At 47.4% G+C, this 12,146-nt stretch overlaps 1 protein-coding gene across 4 annotated transcripts in view; it reads right to left on the bottom strand.

Moving 5' to 3' along the window:
• Positions 1-12,146, bottom strand: part of LOC123757999 (uncharacterized) — a 312,326-nt gene that overhangs the window by 63,661 nt on the left and 236,519 nt on the right. For 2 of the 4 annotated variants that reach the window (XM_045742104.2, XM_045742105.2), the window contains 2 exons: positions 7,110-7,531; positions 161-1,504 (listed from right to left, as the gene is read on the bottom strand). In XM_045742104.2, the coding sequence (XP_045598060.1) occupies positions 7,157-7,531 (375 nt within the window). In that variant the 3' untranslated portion in view covers positions 161-1,504; positions 7,110-7,156. Of the gene's footprint in view, positions 1-160; positions 1,505-5,285; positions 6,479-7,109; positions 7,532-12,146 lie in introns of those variants that run through there. The other 2 variants (XM_069338914.1, XM_069338915.1) reach the window with 2 other exon arrangements.

Here is a 12,146-nt window from a genome sequence, read left to right as displayed (position 1 = left end):
TAGGGAAGATTTCCTGAGACCTGGAACTTTAAGAACAAGAGGTCATAGATTTAAACTAGCTAAACACAGATGCCGAAGAAATATAAGAAAATTCACTTTCGCAAACAGAGTGGTAGACAGTTGGAACAAGTTAGGTGAGAAGGTGGTGGAGGCCAAGACCGTCAGTAGTTTCAAAGCGTTATATGACAAAGAGTGCTGGGAAGACGGGACACCACGAGCGTAGCTCTCATCCTGTAACTACACTTAGGTAATTACACACATACATACACACATACTGTAGCTTCAAATTTCTCAGTAACACTCCATCTCTGTATAGAGAAGGCTCAGGTTATAGTCCAGAGCAAGACGAGACAACTGGGTACTGTTCCTTCATTATTTAACCCCATGCACATAGTGCTTTAATTATTTAGGATCTGGAGCAAAGGACTAGCAAGTAGTGTTCTGGGAAAGGGAGAGCTGTGCCTCTAAAGAACACTTGGAAAGCTTCTCTTCCGCTGTTGTCTTAAGTGCAATTTGTTCCTTATTTTGTTAAAAAAAAATTTATACAAAGTTTAAATAATCATAAAACAAAACTTTCACTGTAGTTTGCCTAAGGCTGAGTATTTTTCTAGTACAGTACTCTACTATATCTATATTACACCAACAAATGCACTTTCAAAACCCACTGTACTTTCTTGTATATATATATATATATATATATATATACAGTATATATATGTGTGAACAAGCCTGAATGGTCCCAAGGCCAATATGCAACTGAAAACAATATGCAACACACACACATTATACATATGTGTGTGTGTGTATATTTGTATATTACAAATATGTATGTTACATAAATATTGCAACAGGCTTGAATTTTTCACTCTTCAAAATGGACTATGCTCTGGTACTGTTCTCAGTCCGAGATACAATTTTTCCCATGAATGTTTAAAATATGCCTGACTCTTCTATGCTGGAAACTTGGTGAACAATATACCCTTCAACCTTGACAAACACCTTCAGCTCTGTAGAGAATGCTGTGTCCATCACATTGTCTATGTTGGTTGTCTCATCCATTACTGAGATCATATGCAATTGTAACTGATCTTTGAACTTGTCAAATAATTTTCTGCTGACACAGAAGATCTTCAATGGTTCTCCTACCTTCTCCCACAGCATCCTAAAGATCGGCTGCACATTCTCCAGGATGATGAGTCCACTGATAGGTGCTTGACCCTGGTGTTAGTCTTCAATCCAGATAGCCAGCTCCTCCACTGTTTATTTATCATGGTTTCCTGATGTAGCAATTTTGTCATGGATGAAGCCATATGATGATATAAATTGCCGTAGATTTATATATATATACAGGTAGTGGATGTAACCTTTGGCCACAGCAACTGAATGCATTCCAACTGCTACACCTTCTCTCCCATTGAGCTGCTGGAGCATCTTGAGGCTTGTCTCTAGGCTGAACTACTTCTTGGATTTTGTGGAGAGAGTATTTTCATCAATATTCACTCAGCTGTTGAGTGAACATAGAAATGGATGTAAAAAGGTGGATTGCTAGAGCTATCCCATTTCATATATATTTTGTCATAATCAGCTGTAAACCTCTTGCACTGATGTCATTTTTTTTATATATTCAGCAGTGGAAGGTTAAAATCATTAACATCACAGGGAGCAACATCCAAGGTAGCTTAAATATTTATCTAGTTTCACTTCTGAATGATGAGCAATATTGGTGGTTCGTTCAATGAAGATGACAATAACAGTATGTAACATTGATTTATGACCTTGGAACATCATCTCTCTAAGGTTATTAAGAAATATTTATTTACAAGATAGACTATAACGTGTTTCACTACACGGTGGTAATCATCAGGCTAGGTGTTTAACTTAAAAAAATTATAGTCTCTCATGATATGTATTTATGAAAATATTTTTAAGTACTGTATATGCAATAACTTACTGTAAAAATAAAGAGTTGAATGTAGACATCAAGTCAAAATAACATGGTTGAAAATTTGACAACCAACCCACACCTCTAAAAATAAAGGAACTGATGGCATCCTGGACCATGGACCAACTGGTCAGTCCTCAACCATTATCAGTGTTTTCAAGTCTTCCTTTATTTTCATATGTGTGGGTTGGGTGACTAGTTGAATGTAGTGAAATGCCATTTCTGGAGGAGCACCTGGTAGCTCTTAGAACTGAGTGCTTGTCTAGTCAAGCTGTAGATACACTAGGACTCTGAGACTCTTAAGTAGCAAGACCAGAATGTGGTTCTTGCTACGAGCTGAGACATGCTGGAGAATCAGAGATCAACCCACCTTACTCTCAATCTGTAAAAGGAAATACAGTGGACACCCAATACAATGGAGCCTCGATTAACGAGTTTAATCCATTCCGGCACCAAGCTCGTCATGTGGAAAACTTGCTTTTAGAAATGAATTTCCCCATTTAAAATAATGGAAATAAAATTAATCCATTCCACCCCTTAAAAAATCAATGTGACATTTCATAATGTAAATACAGTATAATACAGTACTGTACATGTAAATATAAATGTTTTGTTTTACTACTGTATTTTCAATTGTACATGTACTTTACCTTATGAAGAGTCGTTGCTGGCTTGAGGGAGATGATGGGGAGGTGGGAAGGAGGAGAGGGGTTATGGTGTGGAAGGAGAATCCACCTCTGAGTCAGGCGGGCTCTCTCTTCTTGGGAATTTCACCCCACTGGGACTGGGTTGTGGTTCACTATCACTTGCTGATCTTTTCTCTACCTTTCCAAAGAACATGTCTATTGACAATTGCTTTTGTCTTCGTTTTAGGATGTCTCTAAAACGAGACAGCAAATTGTCATAACACGGTGTGTGAACATGTTTAGTCACTGCTTTATCAGGGTGATGCTTTTCCAAGACTGTGGTCACCTTTTCAAACATTCCCAACACTTCCCTGATCTCACTGGAAGAGGCAGCATCCTCCCTTACCTCCTCATTCCCTTACTAATGGTGCAAATTGTTGATGAGGATCTGCCATACTCCCTTGTGAGATCAGTCACACAGACTCCACGCTCGTGCTTTGCTATAATTTCCTTCTTCAAATCCACAGTATTTGTGTCTTTCATCCTCTTGACAACACTATCTTTAGCAAGCAGCTTCTTTGGCGACATTTTGTGTTACAAATTATAGTCACAAAACTACAAAAAAACAAAGAAAAGCACAAATAAATGCAGAGGGATGCTTGTCCTGCACGATGCAACAACACTGTCGTCGGAGGCGTCCGAGAATTTGCAAGAACAAATAGGTAGCACCATGTGGTTTCGCTCGTTAATAGAATGAAAGCTCGTCATTCGAGACAAATTTTTGGCGAGTGGCTCGCTCGTTACTCGAAATGCTCGTAGATAGAGCCGCTTGTCACTCAAGGTTCCACTATGCTGGTATTCTGATCCCTGTTTTCTTGTTTCTCGGATTATTCAATTATTTGGAGCAAGTTCAGTTAATAGGGGGGGTTAACACCCGTTATTTTATGTCAGGTCTTGGCACAATTCGGTACAGAAAATATGTATTTATATCAAATACAGTAACAACAATTACTGTACAGTGGAACCTCGGTTTACGAATGCCCCACTTTATGAATTTTTCAATTTACGAGCTCAATTTCTTCGAAAAATTTGAAAAGGAAGAGTCCAGACGAAAGGCAGCAAAGAAAGGGCTGCTGGTAAGACCCAGAAGCCTCGGCAGGATGATCAGGCTCGAAAACCTCTGTCCCCAACCCAAACGGGGCAGCCCCCGAATCCGCCCGACTTTCTGCACCAACTAAACCCAACCCCAACCCCGAAACCCGCAGATGGTCAGGAGCCAGCAACAGGGAGGGAAAAGGGGCGAACAACACCTAACCAAAACGGGGCAGCCCCGGGGTATCCAGGTGGAAAACTAGCCTAGCATGTTGCAGCAACATAAACCAAACTTGCAACATGGATGCCACCTGTACTCTGAACAGAAAGGACATTAGAAGAGTACTAGAGAACAAGCAGAGAACACATCTCGCAAGACTCCGGGTCAAGGTGACAATGACCCAACAGGCAGAATGACGGATGTAAAAGAGGCGACTGTCACCCTGAGACAAGGGTACAGTAACCAACGAACCTGCACAAGACGGGATGGAACCCAGAAGACACATCCAGTGGTCCACCGAGCCCAACAGGGTTTTCCAGGGCTTGTAGGCTGACTGCTACGGAAAGCCCGGGCAAGGTGTTGCTAATCGGTGAACACCCAAAGCTAACAAGGGGTAGATGCCAACATTGAAACCCCCTGCGACGTGTACAATCACGGGGGCCTAGCAGAGGGCCACCAAACACTACCAGTGGAACTATAGCCACATTAGGCAGACCCCACCAGACAATGAAAATAAAAACAAAAGAAAAACCCCGCAAAAGTACACCATCTCCAGAGGCAACAGGAATTGGCTGTCGCATAGGTAGCAGGTCGCGCAACACCTTGACACCCTAACCAGCACAATACCAGTCCCTACCAAAGGCCAAACATGGGCCCCAAGCCCCAGCTGGCCCGAAAGGCGAGGCAAATGCCGAGCAGCAAGAACCTCTACAGGAATGGTTCCCGAATGACCCCAGGGAAAATAACCCTGTCATGCAGGGGCGGTACTCACAGGGCGCTTAGGGAAGGAAGCCCCTAAGCACATGCAGCCCTGGTACTGATGAGGAACACCTGGCCACCGCACAGCACAAAACACAGCAGTGAGAGCCACGAAGGAAAACACCGCCTTGGAAACCGAGGCCAGAGAAACGTCTGTCCCGGTTGACATTAACTTACGAACTGAAGTGCAATGCAGCCGGTACGGTAAGGTCCGGCCCCCCCCCTCACCCTCTCGGGGAGGGGAGGACTGCGTGGACGAGCGGCGCAGCAGTAGTGTGTTACGTTTGCTTGTTTCCTTGGGATTGTAGGGAGTTCTACCTCTCGGTTCGGTTTCGTTGTTAGTTTCTTACCATGTGGGGTTTATTTTGTTATGCCTACCTTTCTGGGTGCCTAACCCTGATCGATGGCAGATAAGGAAAACTCCCAGCCACAGGGGTTTTTTCCAGGGCCATTGCTCCCTGAAACTTCTCTGAAGGGGCTAGGTTCTGGCTCATGGTCCCTGGTAGGTCTGAATTCCACAGCTAATGTCCTGGTCCAATATAACATATATTAGCCCGATAAGCTCCAGGGAACCGTAGGGGCTCCCCTCTGGAAATTCATCTGCATCCCTCCTGGCTGTGAGAGCCTCAGTACTGCCAGAATGACCAAGGCTAGAGCTCAGAGAACAGCTGTGCAGGTTGAGGCCACACCATCACTTAATGATGAATAAAATAAGTAACTGCAATTTTGTTGCGATGATAGTATCATAGATGATCCTGACTGTGATAAAGACTATGTATAACTTTCAGATGTCAGTAAACACAATGCTAGTTATGATATTTACAGTGTGAGATAGAGAGAGAGAGAGAACACCCAGCAATTGTTTTGTGTATTTACACATCATGAAACGACCTCGTACTCCTTTAAAATGTACCAAAAACTTTTTGGAAATATTCATATTCAGGATTTAGTGACAGGAATGTGATAATAATAGCAGTTCTGTGGCTAGTCATATCAATATGTGAAGTACATTTGAGGCATTTTCTTGTATCAGGTGATTGTTGGCATTATTTGCTCCTATAATGTGGCTTTGTGTTTTGCTTTCATCACAATACCCATCATAACTGCTTATTGATTCAATTATGGTGCATAAAAATGTTGATAGATACAGTATATATGATGAGTGTGTATACAGTGTAATAACAGGAAAAGCACTGTTTTATTGTTCAAAGCATATAATTTATATGCCACTATATATGAGCCAGAGGCAACAGGAACTGGCCGCCGATGTTCCACACATTTAACTACAGAAAAAAAATGGTGCTCAATGGGAGGCAGAAGTCATTTGTGTTGTCACATCACATGATGTGTCTAAAGTAATTGGGATGAGTGACATTTTGAAAGTCTGATACGTATGATATGTGAAGGATCATATTGAGCTATGTACAATTATTTGGGAACATCAGTATAGTATTGGGACACTGTCTCTTCGCAGAGGGAAGCTTGACCTTTTACAACATTACCTCACCAGCAAAGCCTAACATACGATACGTGTGACCCACCCTAAAGAGCCCCATCTTCAAATCCACTGTCAGTATCACATCCATGGCCATATCTTACTCAATGCCAGGAGGATTCCCCACCCTGCCCTACTGCATCATTCACTTGATAACAACACTTGCTGTGCTCTACATTTTACACATCCAATGCAGTGCCCATGCTTGCCTGCAGAGGTCTTCGGTGGGAGTGGTGTGTTTCATTTCATAGCTGTTCTGATGCTATGGTTCCTGCCTGATGTCATGTGTAGTTGCACACATGACAAGTTGCACATCAGCGTGTGCTACTGTTCACTTCTATCACCTGTTAGGAGAGATGAAGGATCCTAATGGTTCAATGTCATCACGTGTCAGCCACACAGATGTTGCACACCTGTTTGCATAGGATGATGCCCAGCCAGCTGCATTTCGACTGCTCAGTATTTCTACATGGAATGGATACCCATTTGTGTTGCTAGTGTTACCACTTGCTGGCAGTTGGTTGGTGGGTAGTTCACTAACCAATGAGTAGCAGGGCAATAAACAGTGGTCCTGATGATTTTAATTACTGCACAAAGATGATGTTGAGAGGTTTATTTATGTTTTTTTGTCTTAATGCAAATGATTGCTCTGATGGTGAACAGAGATAACTCTTCACTGTCAGCCCCCCTTCTCAACTCTGTGTGAAGACCACATGAAAATTCCTTGTCATAGAGGAGGAGGTGGCAGATGCTGATTAGAGACTGGCATATGAGCAACACCCTGGATGGACCCCTGATACTTACTGGAGAAGCAACCGAGGAAGCCTTGCTCAGCAATAATAATGTTGTGTGTAAATACATTGCAGTATATTTGCAAAATAGTGTATGCATATAAAATCTGTGATAATAAAATATGAACCATAATCAGTATCTATATCATAATGAGAACAATGAAATGCTATATAATATACTTACTTTGCTTATGTGGGTCAGAACATTTCTGAAGGTGAATGATGAGAAAATTAGGGAAGTTTTGTCAACACCAACTTTACTTGGTTCATTAGGTCTTCTGCAGACTGCACTTGATTCTCCAATTCTTTGTCCTCAGCAGTTGGATTCACGTTTTGATTCGCAGGATCTTCTGTATCTACACACTCCACTTGATCCTCCAATCCTTTCTCTTCAACAGTTGAATTTATGTTTTGACTCACATGGGCTTCGATATCTATATACATCTCTTCATTCTCTAATCCTTTCTCATCAACAGATGGATCCATGGTTTCATCTATTTGGGCATCTACATCTATATATTCCACTTCCTTTTCTAATCTTATGTCTTCAACACCTGGGTTCATACAACCAACACAATTACACAATGTACTGCATGATATCCCAGCCTAAAACAAAGAGAAAAAAGTTTTTTAATAACTGAAGGGCATTCATGCCACAATAATGGGTCTATTATCTAATTATTGGATCCCTCTAAACAATAGATCAAGTTCATCCAATGGACTTTCCCTCCTAAATTTGAATTTGTTTAGACTCAACACATTAATATTGCATTGTTTTTATTATTAATTGTCTAAAAATGCACAAAGAATTGTTTAGTTACTTGCAGTAATTTTTTTTTTTAACAATTGCAGTTCTGCATTAAAATAAGACAAACCCGTGTTGCACAGAAAATAAATACTTTCCAAAAAGGTATTTTCTCTTCTTATATTGTTAAAATACAGTCTCTGATGACGGGAAACTAAAAAACCAGCGTTGAATGTAATGAAACGCCATTTTCTGGGTGAGACCCGGAGGCTCCCCGGAGCTTTACCGGCTGATATGCTAATGTCAGACTTTGGCATCAGTCATGTGTATGGAGTTCTAGGGCCTACCGGGGACCACGAGCCAGAACCTGGCCCCCTCAGAGAGGCAAGGGGAGCAATGGCCTATAGAAACCCCCGTGTGGTTGGAAGCATTCTATGTCTGCCATCGACCGGGTCAAGCATCCAGAAAGGTAAGCATTCCAAAACAAACCCCTATTCTGGTGAAAATTGCTACCTAAGCCGAACTAGTGGATAGAACTCTTCAACAGAAAACAAGGAAACTAGTATGACGTCATACGTCACCGCGCCGCTGTCTGCGCAGCTCCCCCCTCCCCGGGAGGGGGAAGGGGGAGCCCCAGACCTCCCACGCCGGCTATCCACCCATCAGTTCTGAGGCTGGATGTCAAAAGACGCGAAAAACGCCGACCGGAGGGAGGGACGGTTGCCGGGGAGCCTCCGGGTCTCACCCAGAAAATGGCGTTTCATTACATTCAACGCTGGTTTTCTGGGGGGAGCCCCGTCGGCTCCCCGGAGCTAACTACCCACAGAGGAAGGTCAAAGGGACAAAACCGGGAGGCGGACACCACGCACCCCCCAAGGAGGCGAGACAACCGGCAGCAAACGCCAACCCAAGGCGCCACAGCCCCGAAAATCCCGGGAACAACACGAGAACCACGAGCAGCAAGGCCCCTGCACGAACACCAAAAATCCAAGCCCGAAAGACTGCAAGGCCACGTCGCCCAGACGGCAGCGAGAGCAGCGAAGCCACGAACGCCACAGGCATGAGGGAAGAACACAGGCAGCTTAGCCGCAAGAACACGGCTGACCACCCGGGACACCATCACCCGCGAACCGGGAAGAACAGAACCGGATCAACGCAAAACGCGCTCCGGACCCAAACGCCGTGGCACGCAAACAACAGCGGAGGGCCGCCACTGAACACAAAAACGACACACCCCCGGCCCGACCAACGAAGCACCAACAAACCCTGGACCCCTCCAGAATGCAGCAGCCCCACCCCGCGCCAGAAAAGATGGAGACTGCTGCCAGCAAACAACCAAAACGCTAAAACCGAAGGAGCAAGAAAACTCAGCGAACCGACCCCCAGAGGCAAAGGCCCAAAGGAAAGAGCCGACGAAAAAACACACCGGAACCGAAGGGGCACTACCAACCGAGGAGAAGACAGAGCACGCTGACCAGAGACCAGGATGGTGCAAGCGGCGCACGAACAGGCCGGAGGTGAAACGACGCACAAGACAGCTGACTAACGGTGCAGAAGCAACACCAAGACCGAAAGCAAGCTGAAGCGGCTCCGCCTGCGCCGCACGAAAAGAGGCGACAGTATGTGGCAAGACGACGGCCCCCAACCCCCACTAGAAAACCAAGCCGAGAGTAAACCAAGCCAACAAGAGTAACCACCTAAGAAGGGACAGGAAAAGGAAGGACCGCCAAAATACCCATACTGCCGCCAAGAGAAGCACGCAGGTGGGACACCTACCACGAAGCCACCCGACCACCAACCGAAGGCGAGACCACAAGGCAGAACATAAGCAGCCCCGACAAGGCCCCCCCCCCCGAGCCCAGGAAAAAAGGCGGAGCCGCGAGAAGATCTCGGGCGCGACCACCGAAACCCAGGCGGCACAAGGAGATGGAACGTCTGCCAAACAGAAAACAAACAGAAAACTGCCAAACAGGGCAAGCTAGGAAAACCAAAGAAGGCGGAAGGGTCGCCGCCAGAACAGGACCCGAACCAAGGGGCACGAACAACTGCAATAGACCGAGACAAAGAAGCACATCACAGGACATAGGCTGACCAACGCCTCAGAACACACGCAGAACATCCCTGCTGCAGAGGAGGCAGGAAGAAAGAGCAGAAGCACAAAAAACCCCAGGAGAACAACCAGGGGTGGACAATCAGGCAGGGACAAAAACCGCACGCAATCCCCAGGCACAAAACGGCAGCAAAGTGCCACTCCACAACCGGACACAGGAACAAGGACAAGCCACCGTGAAACACGGTACCAATGCAACGTGCAGCAGCAGCAGCAACAGGCACCACTGCAACACGTAAATAGCAACTACCCTCTGCAAAGGCAGAGAACGGAGCAGGCAGACCCCAGACAGGGCCAACGGAGACACGACAAAAACCTTGCAGGCCCAGAAACCTGCACCAGGCGACCGACGGCGGAGAAACCCCGCTCGATACCTGCTGGATGAGGTACTGGGAGCTCTTTTACACCTGAAGCCCGCCCCAAGGTCAGGCCAGACCGGCCAGAGGATGGCCCACCAGGCAGCTGCTAGGAGCAGTCCACCGGCCCACATACCCCCACAACCAGGACGGGCCGGAACTGCCATACGAAAACAGGCCAGTGCGCCCTGGAAGTCCACGGACGAACCAGCAAGAAGGCTTATGCTCGCAAGTAGGCCGTGTAACAAGCACAGACCACTGATGGTAATACAGTGTTCCCCAAAAGTGCCAAAAGCACCACTGCACTCCACTGGTACTATCCCGCAAGTTCTACCAGATAGGCGGGACCCAAGAGCCAGAGCTCAAATCCTGCAAGCACAGCCAGGAGCCTCACCAGGTGAGTACAGAACCAACCCTACAACCCCCACACCTCACAACATTAAAAAAGGAGGGTCCCCTGAATGACTCCAGCATGGGTTGGACATGCACATGAGGGGGACAGGAAGGGGTGATAAAGGGACAGTCACTGGTGTGCGAACGGTCTCAGTCGTACAAAAATATACCTAAATAAAGACAGGTATATAAACACCGCCGCATCCAGCGCCCGGCCAAAAGACGCCAGACTGCAGAAACTCACCTGGCGAATGGTGGCACGAACTTGACACGACTCAACCGTGCCCAGAAGAACTTGGGAGCACCGCCAGGTGAAGACGCCAGAGCCAGACCCTGCCGGACCCGCAGGAGAACAGGGAGAGGCGAAGGAGGCAGTCCACACCCATGACACAGGGAAAACCGCGGTGTCCTCCCCACAACTGGGAACCAGGACAGCCCCCGGCGCGAAGGGGCACATACCGCAGCCAGGGAGAAGAACAAGAGGCGAAGCACTGTAGCAAAAAAGGGCGCAAAACCCCAGCACTGAAACACCGCCCAGACCAAAACAAACTCCACGGCGCATGCGCATAACACGCTGGCCGAACCGCACACCCTCCCTGCGGGAAGGCGCCAGCCAGGACTACTGCACGAGAAAAGGAGCCAAAAGAGGAAGCAGGAACAATAAAACCGGCCAAAGAAGCAAAGAGCCCAAAAAAGGAACCCAACCGGGCGACAAGTAGCCCAACCGGGCGACAAGTAGCCCAACCGGGCGACAAGTAGCCCAACCGGGCGACAAGTAGCCCAACCGGGCGACAAGTAGCCCAACAGGGCGACAAGTAGCCCAACAGGGCGACAAGTAGCCCAACAGGGCGACAAGTAGCCCAACAGGGCGACAAGTAGCCCAACAGGGCGACAAGTAGCCCAACAGGGCGACAAGTACGAGGAGCCGACAGACGTTCCAATAATGCGGGAAGTAGCGAAAAACCTTCCCGTACCCTCGAGAACACAGAAGCCAACACTAGTCCCGAAGGCACACGAAGGCGCAGGCGCACCCGAGATCAGAAGTCACGCAGAACCCCATCGAACGGGAAAACATGACAAAAACACCGTCCCAAAAAGGGGGGGAGGAAACATCCACCCACAGGACGGAACCAACCGACTCAAAGGCCAAGGAACCGAGCCCGGGGAGGGGCCGACGTCCAACAGCACGTACGGCGAGTGGGGAGGAAAGACCCCACTCCGCGTAACCACAAGCCCCGCCTAGAGGGGTATAAAAACCCCCATGGGGTCTAACGGGGCCAAGGCCCCCCCCAAGTCAGCCCCTCCCCAGCCCCGGGAACCTACACGACAGGCCCCGGGGCCGAGCCGTTCCCCCAAAGCCCCGGCCGTACCAGAAAACCGGGGCAGCCGCGAAAACACTAAGGAAGGGAGCCCACTGGCAGACTCATACAACACGGCTGGAGGAACAGGCCCAAATGCCCCCGTCACTACCCCGGAAGGGGAATTCCCCGAGACTGCCTGAGTCTCAACACCACCAAAAACCCCGCCCCGAACCTACAGACGGTAAGGAACCGGATGCAGGCAGGAAGGGTGAACCAGGGGAAAGACAAGGGGGCGTGGATGGAACCGAAGCAACCA

The sequence above is a fragment of the Procambarus clarkii genome, chromosome 40 (genome assembly GCF_040958095.1).
Source record: "Procambarus clarkii isolate CNS0578487 chromosome 40, FALCON_Pclarkii_2.0, whole genome shotgun sequence".
In the NCBI taxonomy this organism is placed as follows: domain Eukaryota; kingdom Metazoa; phylum Arthropoda; class Malacostraca; order Decapoda; family Cambaridae; genus Procambarus; species Procambarus clarkii.
The sequence above is the reverse complement of the archived record's forward strand: the minus strand, read 5'-3'. Positions and strand labels throughout refer to the sequence as shown.